Below are 16334 nucleotides of genomic sequence, written 5' to 3'. Positions count from 1 at the left end.
ATATCTCTTGGATTGCCGATCGGGCAGAGCCGCCGGGAATGCGGTCTGGGAAGTGGAGGCCTGGATAACCAGGCTCTCGGGGGTGGGATGGGTGGACAAAAAGCAAGGGTCGCCCGGGGCCGGGCGGTAGCGTCTGGCCACGTTCCTATCCACAGGCGGACCTGTGGCAGGCTTGGACCAAGTGCCCACAAGAACGTCACACAAGGCCTCATTGAACGGCAGCAGAGGCTCGCTGGAGCTTGTCTGTGGTTTGAGGACCTCAGTGAGGAGGTTAGTCCTCACGGCCGCGATGGGGAGCTCAAGGTTTAAGGCCTTGGCCGCCCTCGTCAACACTACACTGTAAGAAGACCCCTCCTCCGAAGCCACGGTTGGAGGGGAGACAAATCCAGTGTCTGGCGAAGTGTCAATACCACAGGCCTCCCCAAGCTCACATGTCCAGTCCTGTTGAGACTGGCACTCCAGTGCCAGAGGGTCCTCAGACCCCTCCCAGTCTCCCTCGTCACCCGTCTCCTGTAAAACAGGATCAACAGACGGGGCCTCCTCATGGAAATAAAAATCTCCAAAGGCCGTCGGAAGTGGCTCCCAGCGGCGCCGTTCCGGCGCCAGAGTCGGACTGAAGGGAACATTGGGGACGGCGTCCACAGTGGGCGCCGGGGGCGACACCCGTGGGGCCGGCTCCGGTGAGGTCGACCGGCGATGACCCGCATCCGTAAGCGGATCCGGTGAGGTCCTGCGGCGCCGGGACCGAAGTCGCCGGCGGTGTTGGGGCCGAAGCACCCGACAGCGTTGGGGCCGAAGCACCCGACAGCGTTGGGGCCGAAGCACCCGACAGCGTTGGGGCCGAAGCACCCGACAGCATCGGGGCCGAAGCACCCGACAGCATCGGGGCCGAAGAACCCGATCCGCTAGGGCCTCCAGCCGGGACCGTTGGGCCCGGAGGTGCCACGGAACCCGACTGAGGAGTGAGGGACCTCATAGCCATGAGGTACCGCTGGATCTCCTCCGGAGTTGCGCTGTGCCCAGGGACCCGAAGGTGTGGGGCAGGCGGCGACGCTTGCCACTCCCTCGGAGCCGCGTGGGCAGTGTCACCCGAACCCCCGGCCACATCGTGCGAGCGTCGGGGTGGGTCGGAGGAACGATTACGTCTCTCCGACCTCTCATGCCTCTTACCTGAGGACTTGGATCCTGACGACCGATGTCCACTCTCAGAGCTGCGATGACTCAGACCCCGCGACCGGTCCCTCGACCTCCCGTGGGACCGGGACGTGGAACGGCACGGGCCGACTGCCGGAGCTCGAGTCGCTTGTGGGACCGCTCCAGCCTAGCTTTAGACGTCAGGGCCCGGCAGTCGGAGCAGGTGCGGTCGTCGTGGTCGAGGCCTAAACACTTCAGGCACCGGCGATGGGGGTCCGTAACCGACATCAGTCGTTCGCACTTCGAACAGGGTTTGAACCCGGGCATCCCTACCGGCACCGATAGAGTTGAAGACTCGAGGAAAGAAATGATTGAAAAGATCAAAAAGTTTAGTCAAAAAATGACTAGGGGTAGAGCTTCTCCGGATCTGCGCTAGCTGGCGCGGAAAAAAGAAGAACTGACGTCAGCGCGCATGGGCGGTGTCTAAGTACTCCGACAACGTCATTACGGCGCTAACGACACCGACGACGGATGCGGAGCCGTGGACGACGCCTACCGATGCGCAGGGGTATTGCTACGCAAAAATTTCCGGATCCAGTCTGACGCCTGGAGATATTTTAAGGTAAGGAATCTATCACTAACGTGTCTTTCAGATAGCTTCAAACTTATTCAACTCAAAATCCTACACCTAAACCACTATGCCAGGAAGATTATGTACAAGTTAGGCAGACCTACAAGTGACAAATGCAGCAAGGGGATACCTTTTATCATACCTACAGAATGGACCATTAGTTGGGCTATTGGTGATAGAGATAAAAAGCACTGGAGTCTGTGACCAGATTGTTTACTTACTGAAGCCATCCACGGTACCATCTGGGACATGGCAGAACTCAAAGGATATCAAAATCAACTGGTTAATCAGGGCTTTGCAGTAGCCTAGAGAGATGCAGCTAAAAACCGGGAAAGCCTTTACTCAGCCACACTAGATGAATGAAAAAGGGGTATGAATTTGTGCTTGGGTGCTGAACGAGTCTTGTATAGGAGCAAGAGAGTTCCCCACAAGTTTGAAAAAGTATGGGGTAGTTGGCCACAGCAAATGGGTATTAGCAGACTGAAATTAGGTTGGTGTATATAACACCTTCAGGTGGGACACTGGGGCCTTTTGGCCTAAGGGACCATGCCATAGAAGGACAGAAATGCATGATGTATGTGATAAGGTTGATACACTTTGCTGCTATTTGGGCCATGTGATTGCTGAGGACTGTATGATTGGTAAAAGCCAAATTGGTGATCCAATGCTTTAGCACCAGGGGTTGCAATAACTGATAGATTGCAACATGTTCTCCGAAGATTAATATTGTAACTACAAACAAAATACAATTACCTGCCTTAAAGATATCTGAGCCATCCTCGCCTATGCAGCCAGACTAGTAACACTAAGAAATATGATCATTTAATATATTTCTCTTGGATCCTGCTCTACATACACAACAGCCGGTCTCTCTTTTAAAGACAACACAAACTAACCTCTGACCCCTTGCAAACAATTGATGCATTAAAACCAGAACTCTTAAGACAACAGTCCGCCTTCTCAGACCTCATCGCTTCAGAAAAACATCACTATCCAAAGGTTCTTTTTTTGTAATGCCCCGAGGATTAGGAATGCAGTAGCCGCTCATGTCTTCAGATTTTCAAATTGGATTCTCTTCCTCTATCTCATTTTCCTTCTCCTTAACCTTCTGCGTTCGTACCGTTGTCATCCCAGTATGCACTTCCTGTTTTGTGCGCACACAAAAGAATTACCACTATTTAGTGGCTTTCCAAATCTATGTTTGTTAATTGGCAAAAATTAATCCATTCTTGTATCATTACCTTTATAATCTGTACAGAGCTTTGTCAACCTGCCTTGAGCCTTTGAAGTGATCTATCAAACATTATTAAATCAATAGTGCCAGCCTCATCAAGATAGACATCCACCAGACAGGTAAATCACATTTCCCTACGCCTCTAGAACGTTAACTTCCTAGTCCATATGGGCGAATAACACTTCATCCCCGAGAGAGCTGCTATCACCACAAAAGGCTGAGCTGCAGAACTCCAAACCAGAGAAACTGCAGAATCCTTGTAGGCCCAGTATTTGGTGTCCAAGTCTGAGAGGCAGGCCCAAATGAAAGCCTCCCTAAAATCCCTAGTCTGACTTGAAGCTCAACAACCAGGGTCAACGGTGGGGAGAAACAGACTATTCCACCAAGACCTCTAAAATCTTGTATCTAAAAGCATGATAGCATGTGACTGGATGAAGGTCCATAACCACATCGATGCTAGTGTTATTTTCCTGCTGTGCTGACTTCTCAGGATTACCATTGTTCATGACGAGCTCAGCTCGTCATGAGTGTATGGAGGTGTACACCATGACGAGCTGAGCTCGTCATGAGTGTCCAAGGAGTTAATGGTCATGGGCATATGTCTTTAGATTGGTCTGCTCCTCTCCAAGATATACTCCTTAGACTTTTTTTTTATCTCTTTAGATATGATTGCTCTGTTTGTTCAGCAGGTGGACATTTATGATCAGCTTTGTAGCACCAGGATGCTTTCCCTGAATTTGCATGCTCCAAAAACTCCCAACATAACCTGGACCAGAGTTAGCGATGACACCTAGGCCAGGGGAATGCCATGGGCTGTTCTTCAGTACTTGAGAAACTGCACCAGAGACTGAAGGAGCTACATCAGATGAAGCAGCAGTGGGACCTGAGACAGTGGAGGCTGTGGAGGACTCTGGCATTTAAGCACATCCCCAGGGCACCTAGGAGGTAGAATACAGAGGGCAGCATTGAGGCAAATCCTGTACCCTGATCTAAAGGGTACAGTAACTCGTAAACTAGCTCCTCCAAGTCTGAAGAACGGGACAATTTGTATCTGTATGTCACTGATTCCACAAGCGATTAACGGTCCTGCTAGAAACCACAGGTAATTGGACCCAGAAAAGAAGCATCAGTGGAAAAAGGAAAAGTTCTGAGCTCTCAAGGGCAGTACCACAGAGACTGGGATATACTCTTCTTAGTACAGGAAGGTAATCAGCAGACCAGGCGGAAGGATCAAGAGTGGTGCACCACCAGTACCAAGGCAACTTCCCAAAAGCAATGAAGCAGTTGAGTATCAAGAGAAGCTAGATATGCAGGGGCTAATGCCTCTTTGTCCCTCAGTTTTTACTCATGTCTCCTGTGTTTTGGCATGAGGCTATGTCCCAGCACAGTGAAAGGTCTGCCTCCTGTGCTTCATCTTGCACTAATGCTCTGTTGTCCATAACTGGATGTGGCTTCTGCACTGAACAGACACCTACATGAGGTGGGAACTAGTCTCGAAATCAAAAAGAGAGGGATCATATGATGAGGTGTGTCTACCTATTCAGAAGAAGTTGGGCTTGAATCTCTTATGCAAGTGTCAGGAGTCACCAATACAGAAGGAGACTGATCCTTCATAAGAGCCCAGTAAGACAGAGTGGCTTAAGCTTCAGTCTTCTGTGCCTAGGTGTGGAGCTAGTAAAATCAAATGGAGTGAAAGAGTTGTTCTGGGACCAGGTGGGGTGAGGGGGATCCTATAAAACAACCTTTCAGTCCTGATGAAAGCCATCGACCCATAGGGCACAAAGTTGGCTGAAAGATGTTGACCTGGTTCTACCAAAGACAGATGTGAGCGACACCTGTTACCCCTCTTTTCACATCTCGCATTTTTTAATCATACCACTACCTTTGATCTTCTTAATAAAATATGTCCTTTCTAGAGGTAGGAGGTATTTTTAAACTTTAGCTTACAAGGTGGATTCCATATGATCTCAGGTTCAAGAGACAAGACCCAATGATGTAAAGATCAGTGGCAAAATACACCAACAAGAGACATGCTTTTGGCATTAACACTGTTGTGGGTCTCACAACAATTTTGCTGCCGCCACCTCCCCTTCCCTACACAACTCTTCCACTCTTTTTAATTTTACATATTAATTTAAGGGAACTTGATTGGAACTTCTCCCTCCCTATTTTTATTCTTGAGCTGGTGAGGAACTAGTAAAAAAATAATGGTTCAGTGGAGTCTCTAGAAAGAATTGTTTAGGCTCTGAAGGAAACCCTGCTTGTGTGCGCGCAATACAGTACCTAGAGGAACTAACAGTCAGGAACTTGGGAGAAAACAGTTGAAATCATGTAAGTGCATAAGCAGCTGCAGGTGGCTCATAGAGCAATGTATATGGATTGTAAGCGGAGCTGTGGAATAGCCACTTTAATCTAAAGACAGAAAGAATCTAGTCATTGTAAAAAGGGAAATGGCAAGGAAATGCTTACGCGCTGTGTCCCTAGTATAAGAACATGCCTTCAGCCTCACCACTAGATGAGAGAAATAACCGCAGACTGAGAATAAGGAAGAGGCAGAACTTAAGTAGGAAATAATTTAAGTCCAGCTGCAGACTGAGTGACTATCAAAAGGAAGACATTACTGACCATTAACCTTAATTTATACTCACAATCCTTCTTATAAACAACATCCATCAAGATTTTGATCTAATGTATGAGATTAGATTTGTGGAGGAGCTCTACCGGTTACCCAGTGAAATGGAAACGGCATGCTTACAAATGTAAATGCTACGTACTTAAATGCAATGGTTCTGATAGTGCAATTGGCAATAGTCCAACTCCTAATAGGCAAACACTGCTTGGAGCAAGACATGACAGTGTTACCAAGAGCACAATATGTTAGTAGGAATAGCAGATGCAAATATAAACACACAAAACCTTGCATATCATACACAAACAAGTCATACCAATGATTACCAGATCAATCATTGTTTTATATTTCAGTGATGAGATTGAAACCAAAAAACCCCATCTCAAGAAAATGCTCAACTGATCTCCAAGCTCAATTTAGACTCAAGCGGCCTACTTTATTTCTGCTTTTACTTACAAGTATTGCATTAATTCCTGATGCAATGCCATAGATCAAACCTGAGAGACGTGCTGCATATGTATACTCTTTTAAATCATCCTTCAATAACCTCATTAACAGGTATGTCATGTTGCAATGAAGAGGATCAGCATAAATGTAGCGACTAACAAAGAAAAACAAAAGAAATGCTTTGACACCTCAAACAGTGACACAACAATGGATGAAAAAACATAACTGAAGAGTATGTATATGCAGCATCACAGTCAGTACTTTGAGACAAAGGGGCTCAGTGTGCCACCGAGAAGGGGAAAAATGGGCAACCAAAAGCAGATAAATTTGCAGCCAATTTTAGGATTTACACTCATCTTGGTAAAAGAAGGCATGGAATTAATTTGCTTGAGTTGATATTGCTGAAAACAGAGAAAAGAGTCGCTAAAATAAAAAAATAAAAATAATACAAATTAAGGTTCGAAAAAAGAAAAAACCATCATGTCCTCGGACAAAAAAAACCCAGAACGCCTTCCATCGAAAGAGTACGTAAGTCAAGATGAGTGGCATTTAAGGCACTTTGATCCTTGATTTCAGTACTTACATACATCCCATAGATGGTATTTTGGAGGTCATAGCCCAGTCCAGCTAGTTCTGCTGCATATGCATACTCGTTGAGGGAGTCTTTGAGCAGTTCAAGGTACAAATAGGCCATGTTACAATGCAAAGGGTCCACATAAGCAAATGGGCTGGAAGAAAATGTTGACAGTAAAACAATGGATTTGTTATTACCTTGGACGTGAGAGCTAGCTTTGCATATTGACTTCACCAAAAAAATAAGAGTTATACATTATACGATTGTATTATCTTTACATGTACTCAGGAGGTAAAAGTGAGGATACGGAAGAACAGATTTTTCTTCAGGATTATAGCTTAGAATGTAATGTTCCATCTCGGTCATGTTTCTCATTTGTTTCTCAGGAGTAACACCTAATTAGATTGGTAGCTCTCCACCTACCTGTAGGCAGCCTACTAAATTCAAGGCTTTTGCTCGGTTGAGTTAATATATTTATATAGCAAATTTGAATGTGTGTGTATTTTCAGAACTCATAAGCTTATGTTTGGGGAAGAATGGTTGGATTTCAAAATGTATTTAAAAGAGATACTTTAGTACTAAATCAGGCAGAGTTAGACAGATGTATTGCTAATGTTATTAAATTGGTGCTAGGAGCATTAGAGATATGACTAGTAATTGTTAAGCATGTAAAATCATTCTACATTGTCAAAGCATTGTTACATTACTGTTGTCGAAGGTGCATGATGCACTGAGGTGATCACCGTTGGTCGTCTTGCATAAGGCAGCCACTAATGTAATATTTTGTGACATGGTAATTATTAAAATTCTAAATGTTAGTATCTCAAGATCATTTTCATTGAACCCAAGTAGCTCTTTTTACAGAACGGGCTGGAGACACCTGATTTATTTTATATTGCACTGAACACACATGAATATGGTACAGAATTACAAGTAAGAGCATAAACTGGATTTAAAAAATACATGTGCTGGGTAGACGAAAAATTATAATGATACCCTTGGACCACTAATATCAGGGTTCCAAAACCAATTGTCTCTGTATTACATACGGTTGCCACACCAGTCCAAGAGGATTTTCTTTATTTATTTGAACAGAACAGAAGTTCAGAGGAACGTTATTTATGAGTTATATATAGCGCTAGCTAGACTAGGAGGTATCAGAACGCTTTACATGAGTTACAGCGAGTTACAGGTTACATAGTTACATCACTTAAATCAAAGAGTCATAGGGGAGGCGGAGGGGGAGGGAGGGAATACACAACGGGAAAAACGAGGAAAACAATGTCAGATGTCCGACTTGGTAGGTGACAGCCGAGGGGGTGAAACCAGGGCCAGAATCCCCTTTAGCTGAATGTGACAGCTCCACCAGGCATCGGCCAAGATGCTCGTGCATCGAGGTGAGTACAAACAGTTTTGAGGCCCATTGGACGTCGACAAAGCTCCAACAGAAGTTCAGAGGAACGTTATTTATGAGTTATATATAGTGCTGGCTAGACCCGTAGGTATCAGAGCACTTTACATTTGGCTACAAAATGTTACAGAGAAGGAAAACAAATACACATTAGGTCAAAAATTAAGCAACAAATTTGGAGAGGAAAGAAAAGTGAGACAAATAGAGAGGAGTGGGAGAGGGGGAAGTGTGATGGGGGAGGATGAAGGAAAAGACAGCAGGAGAGATGAAGATGGCAGGAGAGACGAAAGGAAGTCTGCCCAAAGACAGACTGGGTAGGTGACGAGGAGGGAATCCACAGCCCATCACCCCAATAGCTAAAGAGGTAGCTCCATTGGGCATCAGTCAGATAGCTAGGGCTCGAGTGACAAGGGAAAGTTCACAGAAGAAAGGGTGGGAACTATGAGCAAGGACCGGTGAGGGCAAAAGTCAATAGCAGGAAAGGAGAAGCATAGAGAGGAGGCGGCTGGGGGTATGGTGAAGAGGAGAAGGGAGAAAAGTCCAGTAGAGAGACGCAGGAGAGTTTGCCCAAAGACAGGCTGAGTAGGTGATGGTCAAGGAGGGAAATCCCTAGCCCATCTCCCCTTTAGCTCGCGAGGCAGCTCCATCGGGCGTCAGTCAGTCAAAATGTCTAGGTCTCAGCTGCCGATGGGAAGATCTCCTAGTCAAGTGTCATGGAAGGTAAGCAGGGGTGCGGTCGGGTGAGGGCTGTTTCTGAACAGGATGATGACCAATGATTTTAGATCAGGAGAGATACTTGATCCCGTAGAACGTCCCACCAGCTCAGTTTGGGAGTGCCCCGGTACCTCAGGAGTCCCCTGCGGCGGTAGTCAGGACTGGCCCCAGTCGCCATTTTGGGGACAGGCATTGCAGCAAACTCCACCTCCGGCTGAGATGCAAGTATTGTGAAAGGCAGAGGGGAGGGGGGCCAAGAAATCATGGTAGCCTTTCCACCATGATAGGAGAGATGGAAGAGACAGCTCCTAAATCTGCTGAACTTCGCCATTCCCCAAAGCAGTAGTGAGTGTTGGGCAATAGTCCAGGAACACAGTGGTAGGGGGGCCATGGGCACCTCTGGGTCATAAAGTGATGCTCGGAGAGTGGTAGGACGCTGAATACAGCCTTATAGCCTCAACCAGGAAACCGGGGTCTCCAAGCTTCCAAATGACATAGGGCGAGATCGCTGGCGGCAGTAAAGGAAAGAAGGGTCCCTAGCAGTGATAGCACAGCCTTCCCATAGAGCACTGTTCTAGAGGCTCATGTGCTGCATTCACCCAGATCTTACACATGCCCAAAATGCCTCAGCCCCTCATTTCCTTGCAGCCACTTAGTCCCAAATAAACCACACCACCTTGGCACAGCTCTGTAAAGCCCAGCGTGGGAACAAGATCAGTTGTGCAGTGAACCACTCCCCACAAGACACAGACGTAGGGTAGATTACCTGTTGCTAATATAGGCTTTCTCCATTCCACAGATTAATTCCCAAATACAAATTAGATGGTCATGTAGGTAGCCATTGGCTAGGACCAAAACACAATTTTTCATCTCAAAGGTACAGAATGTTCTTAGAGGCCATGCACCACTCTCAAGCTTACGTCACCATGACTCCTCACCCTCCGACAACAACCACTTGTCGGTCTTGGTATCAAGTTAAAGGCCACAAGAAAGAGAGTACTTGTGCTCTGGGGTGGGGGATTAAAAGCATATTGAGAATCCGCTCAAGGATTTTACAGGAAATTAAAGCCAGCAGCATATCGCCTGTTTAAATTAGGTTTTTATGAGATTCACAAATTGTAGAAGCCAGGCTGTAAAGTAAAGGGATGGCAGATGGAAAAGGGCGAAACAAGCCAGCCACAAACTACTATAGCAGGGCACTACCCCATCACAATATGCATCAGCTTTCCAACATCTAAACAGTGGGATAAATACAAAAGGGAGGGAGAGGGAGGGAGTACCAACTTTGATGCCATGCACATTTCTAGGAGAGAAATGTATTTTTGGTATGAAATTGATCATACTTTGGATATACAGTGATAATGACTCCAGATGGGAACGTTTTCACATATGTGCTTTGATGGACATAAATGCCATTCCTGAATGAATGTATGTAAACATATTTTCATATTCTGAGACGAGGCAGTTGACCATCTCTTTTGACTTTCCATGGCAGAGTTTTTTGCCTTTGGCACAAATGGAGCATTTCTCTCAGACCCTGTTGTATTGTGTTGTATTGTGCAGAAACACTTCTAGACAAAATCTACTTTGAAGTCTCATTTGAACAACCAGTGCTGACAATGATACAATAACGCATAGAGAAGAACCATCAAAAGTGACAACATGTAGATACCTGAATTCCATGGCAAAGGCAAAATTGCTGATATCTGTACTTTCTATAAATAGGCATTGCAGATCTATCATAGAAATGTATGCATGAGGCAAATGAACAAATTAAACATGGATGCCCTGTCTGGTTTTTGTGGAAACCAGAAATTAGTACAGATAAGATGTTTGGATGATTACTTAACTACTTTTTAGGTCTCACCTGAGCCAGCGTGCATGCGCTGCTCTGCGAGGCTTTTAGTAAGGGCTTTAAACTCGGAACACACGCTTGTGCGTGTGTTTATTCTTTCATCACCCGCTATTGGCTTTTGCATGCATCTTTCTAAGAAGGACAGCACGCAATTGGTCAAAGGTGGGTGCATGTCCCGCCTTCTCGCTCCCCTGGCCTAGGGAGCTCGGGAGCTCGGGAGCGAGCAGCAGCGCGGCCGGGTGCCAGCTGTATGCCGCTCATTCCTTGTGTAATTAGCAGAGGCGCGCAGTGTGCCATCTGTTTCGGGTCACGCCGCACTTGTTTAAAAACACGTTTTCTTTTCATCCCCAATCGTCCTTTTTAGGTCTCGCCTGACCCAGCGCATGCGTTGGTCTGGCAAGACTTTTAGTAAGGGCTTCAAAAAATGCTTCCTGGCCAGTCTACAGCTTGCGTGCGTGTGAGCGGGCGCGTGCTTACGAGCAGAGGCGCCATATGGCTTTCCTCGTCATGCTCATTAAGCGAGCGCACACACACAACTCCTTGGCCCGGGGTGGTTTTAATTTGCAGCGCGAGCGCCCGCTTGTTATCTCTCTGCCATTTGAGCATGTACGCGTCAGGGAAGTGAATGGTGAACACACCACACGGAAAGGGGTGTTCTTTTAAGTAGGGCACCCATATGGGGCATTGGAAAAAAAATCAACTCACCAGAGCACTTTGGAATAATATCTCCTTTTCATTTGGCAAATTAAGTGTGACATTGATGAACACTTGCGCAGGGCAGCTCAACCGACCAACTATTGCCTTTCTACTAGTAACAATATAGTAAAACTGTGTAGTCCCGTTCACAAGTGAGACCTTTTTAAAGCCTTGCTGAAGCATAGCTGCGATCTATCTGGCATAAGTTGTGCACATAACAATTCTTGTGGTTGAAAGACAGTAACGTCCTCAAAGCTTTTACTTTTGTGCATATAAAATAATTTGAGTAGCACATATGGCAAACCAATTTGGGAATATTATTTTTGAATTAATGATTAAGCTATCTCAATTGATCTTCCCATGTGTGTGCTCCTGAAAGCATTTTCTGTTCCTACAATTGAAGAAAGCATTTTATGTATGTCCTGTATTTTTCAGCATTTTCACTACCGATTTATCATACAGAAACCACCTAGCTACTCTAGTCTCTCATTCACTGGTCAACATGTGCCCACTTTACAGTAGTCTCTCTTGTAAGAGAAACTAGCACTGGCAAAACCAATAGGTTTTGCTTTTATATGCTAACACATGCAGCATGAATGGCATTTGCATGCTTTAGCACATTGAAACCAGACTTTTGGCTTTACCACTGCTAGATGTCCTGAGAGTGACAGTTTTTTTTGTGTATCAAGCTAAATGATATGTTACAATTTGGCAGTGCAGCTCTCCTACATTTTCAAAATGCAGGGATGCGCCGTATTTAATACCCCTCTGTTTTCCTTAGCGCTTGTGTTAAGGTTCGCTGCCTAGCGCCAACACAGTGCAAGGGTGTCTGCGTTGCAGGGAATGATTGTTTATGTGCAGGAAGGTTTCCCTTCCTGAACATAAACAATTCATACACATAAACAATCCATAATGGCTATTTGTTACTTCTGTGTGTGCTGCAGAATGGTGAGTGGTGATGGTGTGTTTAAGACATTAACTTTTACACTTTTCCTCTTATTTCTTGCATTATTTTGTGGTGTGGTTGTAAACTTTTGCAGACCACAAAAAGTTGAACTAGGACAATAAACGAGAAAGAAAAGTTTAGTTTCGGAAGCTGTGGTAGTTTTCGGCCCTCCCTCGTGCATCGCAGATGTTGGAGCGTACAAAGGATCACAAGGGCTGAATGCATTGTCATGAGTCCAGGAAGGAGGAGAGAGGTTGCTGCCAGCAGCATCCGAGCCGTGGGGAGGGGGAAGGTGGGCTGAGCTGGACCACGGAGCAGGAGCACCCCTCCCTGCTCCAGTCCACTTTTCATCAGTTTATGCATCGTGCGTGTTGCGGTTTACTTTTCCATGGGTCCACACAACTGAAGGACCACAGATGAGTGGCTTTTATTTGCCCTGGGCTTTACAAAAGGATGGTGGGGTATTTGTGGTCATTTTTTTTTTACGTTTTTAGGGTCGGCAGGGATATGATGTCCTCTGTACAGTTTCCTCCACTTACAGGGTCCCAAAGTCGAGACCTATGGGCTAATCCAATGCTTGTTTTGTAAAGCAGGTATGGCTAGAGCCCTACAAGACCTCTATCCAGCTAATAAACTTTTTAGGTTCCACACGAAACAGTCTGTGTTTAAGGTGAGCTGCTTGAAGTCATTAAACCATATACTTTATATTTATCCAGAAAAGCTGAAGAAATGCTATGATTTCACCATTCCGTGCGGAATGCAAGGGAAACAAGATTTTACAGACCCCAAAGGCACAATTTTCCTCAAGAAATGTGTTCCTGGAACATGAACACAAAATAGTGTTTACAAAAACCCACAAATATTTCCCACACCAATATACAAAATTCACCAACCACACTATCAATAATGTCATAGTTTTTTAACGCTTCCAGAAATGGTATTACGAAGACTACCGGATGCTAGAAGAGCCTCAATATTAAATCTAAAAAATACTGCATTATTAACAAAGTGACCAAATTTAGCGAGAGTGGGAATAAAGCATTTGCACATAGCACTGGAACACTATGTCTACCTCCTGAATCAGAATTGACTTACTTCCTTTGCTAAAAAAATATGACAACTGACCAACAAAACTGGACACAAAAGACCCCTGGAATCATAGTGCAATGCTCACTAAAGAATTGTGAAATACTAGAACTGACAGCTTGCCGGGTAGAGTAGGCAAAGTTTCTGCCCATAAATGTAATACAAAAAAAACTACAGGTTAAGACATTGCTCTTTGACTTTCCCCTCTTTCTCATCCAGGACATGAATGACTAAACTCATAAGAGATCAAGCAAAATACATAGAGGGCTTTTTAAAGACTATAGATTGCAGGATTAAATCTTCCATAAAACCTAGGAACTGAGAAACATCAATTTTCTCAAACTGTAGAGAATGCTTCATAGTACATGTGCCTCCACATTACCTGGGTTAAATGGACAAGAAAATAACAAGAGAAGGTGTAATTAGGGTCCAATGCAGGTATTCATCCACAACCTTAAATATAAGATTTAACTCAAATTATCTTGCATTTATTTAAGGTATGGTTATGAAGATGAATACGAGCTTGTGGCCCACTTGCATTTGCAGAGATAAGAAAAGAGCTTTCAAGATTAGAAAAATTGCATGAAGCTCTACACCGCAGACTTTATTGACTCTACCCTTATCCTAGAGACAAAGCCACAACGTTATTGATCCTTGAAAGGAGCCCTTTGCCAAAGCTAGAGAAGCCCAATGCTATCTACAACTCACAGCACTAGATGCTCAACCACTGGCTTGATGAGAAATATTACAATTAGCCTAGATGCAGTAGTAAGGAGCGACTCGTCCTCTATAAAGGCCTGCACCTGCGTTCACTGCCATGAGCATATTTCACATTTTGTTCTCCCACTTATTCAGAGGTTTTAGTGACAGAAATGAAACGTAGAATGCCTTTGTAGCAGGTAGCTCTGATAATGGCAATAGAAAATCCTCTTAAAAGTGGAGGAGGCAAAAGAAACCCTGGACGTACTAGAAGCAATTCAGGCGGACACATTCGGCATCTTCTGTAGTATTGTAAATGTAAATGTAAATTGATACTTGTATAGCGCACTACTCACCCGCAAGGGTCTCAAGGCGCTTGTACGAATACCGCTGTGGAACCCATCCTGGCTTTCCCTGTGAGGCGTCCACTCCTGGGCACCCCCAAGGTGGAGGCCAGGCATCCTTAGCGTTGTGGGGGCCGTTGTGGAGATTAAGCAAGCTATTGCCCAGAGTTGCAGAATGGGACTCCATGATTGGAATAGGCACTGAGGCGAGAATTATCAGGTCCGTGGAATTTTTTGAGCCCAAGACCCGCCGAGGCAGGGAATTGAACCCTGGTCCCGGGCTAGACCTCTGCATCAGGGTCTGCCGCTCTAATCATTGAGCCACACTTCTCCTTATTGGATATTCTAAAAGTCTCTCTTGGCTCCAGTTAATGCTCTTCCAAAGCTGACACTCTTTTCTCATCAACAACTGCCACCATGGCAAGAGTAAGCAGATCCACAACTGTTTGCTGGAGGATGCACTTTGTTATATGGTGGCCCCATGCAGTGGCTGGATCAAACACACAATGGAAGAGCATTGGAGACAAACCGCGACAAATGCTGGAGAACACAAATCACTGCTTAAAGTAACACTTAAGATGACAATTAGATCTATGCATTGATAAATAATTTGCAAGAGGGACGGCTGTCCTGATCTGAATGGTGTGCTTATAGTTGCAATCATTTCTAACGAATCTGTCTTGAAGTAGGCGAAAAGTGCGTAAAGAGAAAGAGGCTGTCCTAGGTTAAAGCTGGGATTTAAAGACCGAACTCACTGGCAAATTGGTCAAAATTATTAAACATATTAATTGCTAATAAAGGGTAATCTGTGCAGTAATCCTAGAAACAAGTATGTATGAGCAAGTTCCAGCAATTTTGCCAGCGAAACAGGAAATTGCATAGATTATGGTCACTAACTTCTTTCAATATTTTTTCTCCATAGAAGTACTACAATAATGTATATGGTGCAATTTCTTTTCATAATACATAGTAGTCTTCTTAGAGTAGTAAGAGGTCACCACATACAACAAATGAGTTTATAAAGTAAACTTGAAAAAAGGAAATAATTCTAAAACTACATAGCTGTGTTATGTACAACGCTGCTACAATGACATGCTTGGCAACCATATTACTTCAGTTTTAAATAAGCTTGACTTTTGAAAGTGTAAAAAACCCAAAGTAAGCTAAATATGGCAATACTCAGACAAATTCTGAACAACAAAAGATTTAAATCATTTCTTCAAACACACATGTATCGCCTATTTATCTATCTGAACTTTTAAAGAATATCATGAAAGGCCATATACAAGGTTCGACTTTTTTAAGGGTGTGTATATACGAATCTTCCATTGTATCCAAATGTAATCTGAATGGTGTAATAGACCTTGAATATGTTGAATTATTCTCAAATCCGCATCAAACGGGTAATGTAAGTTCTTATTGAAACTAAGGCTCTGACATGCCAATTCCACAAACTGACCACTGGGAAAACTCCAAGACGTCTTTAAATAGATCAGAACCATCAAATGGAGCTTGGCTTGTTCAGGTATTGTCTAGCACTGTACTGCAAAAATCTCACTATTCACGACAGAAAGAAACTAAAAAAAAGAATTCCGGCAAAGAACACTACTTTGTGACAATACAATCTTCCCGATTTCCTGCCTCCTTGGGAATGATCATGAATCATACCCAAGGAGTCTCACCCCTGAGCAGAACTACGTTGCTTTCCAACTAGGTTCCATACCAATATGAAACATGCATGCCAGACAAAAAAACTCACTTCACTTTCCAGCATTTCTACCAGAAGGAAAGAATCACACAAGACTTGAACACAATTCATCAGCGGTGGTTATATGGATTCACTGTAAACCCTACTTATGATGAGAACTAACTAGTATTTACTCAAAGTAAGCCTCTACTACTGCTTAGCCTATTAGGAACTATGAATGGATCCA

At 44.5% G+C, this 16334-nt stretch overlaps 1 protein-coding gene across 2 annotated transcripts in view; it reads right to left on the bottom strand.

Annotated features, from left to right (window-relative positions):
• IDE (insulin degrading enzyme) overlaps nt 1–16334 on the bottom strand; it is a 996582-nt gene that overhangs the window by 430868 nt on the left and 549380 nt on the right. The window contains exon 14 of one of the 2 annotated variants that reach the window (XM_086922493.1): nt 6659–6803. In XM_086922493.1, the coding sequence (XP_086778619.1) occupies nt 6659–6803 (145 nt within the window). Of the gene's footprint in view, nt 1–6084; nt 6230–6658; nt 6804–16334 lie in introns of both variants that reach the window. The other variant, XM_086922494.1, reaches the window with a different exon arrangement.

This window comes from Lissotriton vulgaris, chromosome 5 (assembly GCF_964263255.1).
Source record: "Lissotriton vulgaris chromosome 5, aLisVul1.2, whole genome shotgun sequence".
Taxonomy (NCBI): Eukaryota; Metazoa; Chordata; class Amphibia; order Caudata; family Salamandridae; genus Lissotriton; species Lissotriton vulgaris.
The sequence above is the reverse complement of the archived record's forward strand: the minus strand, read 5'-3'. Positions and strand labels throughout refer to the sequence as shown.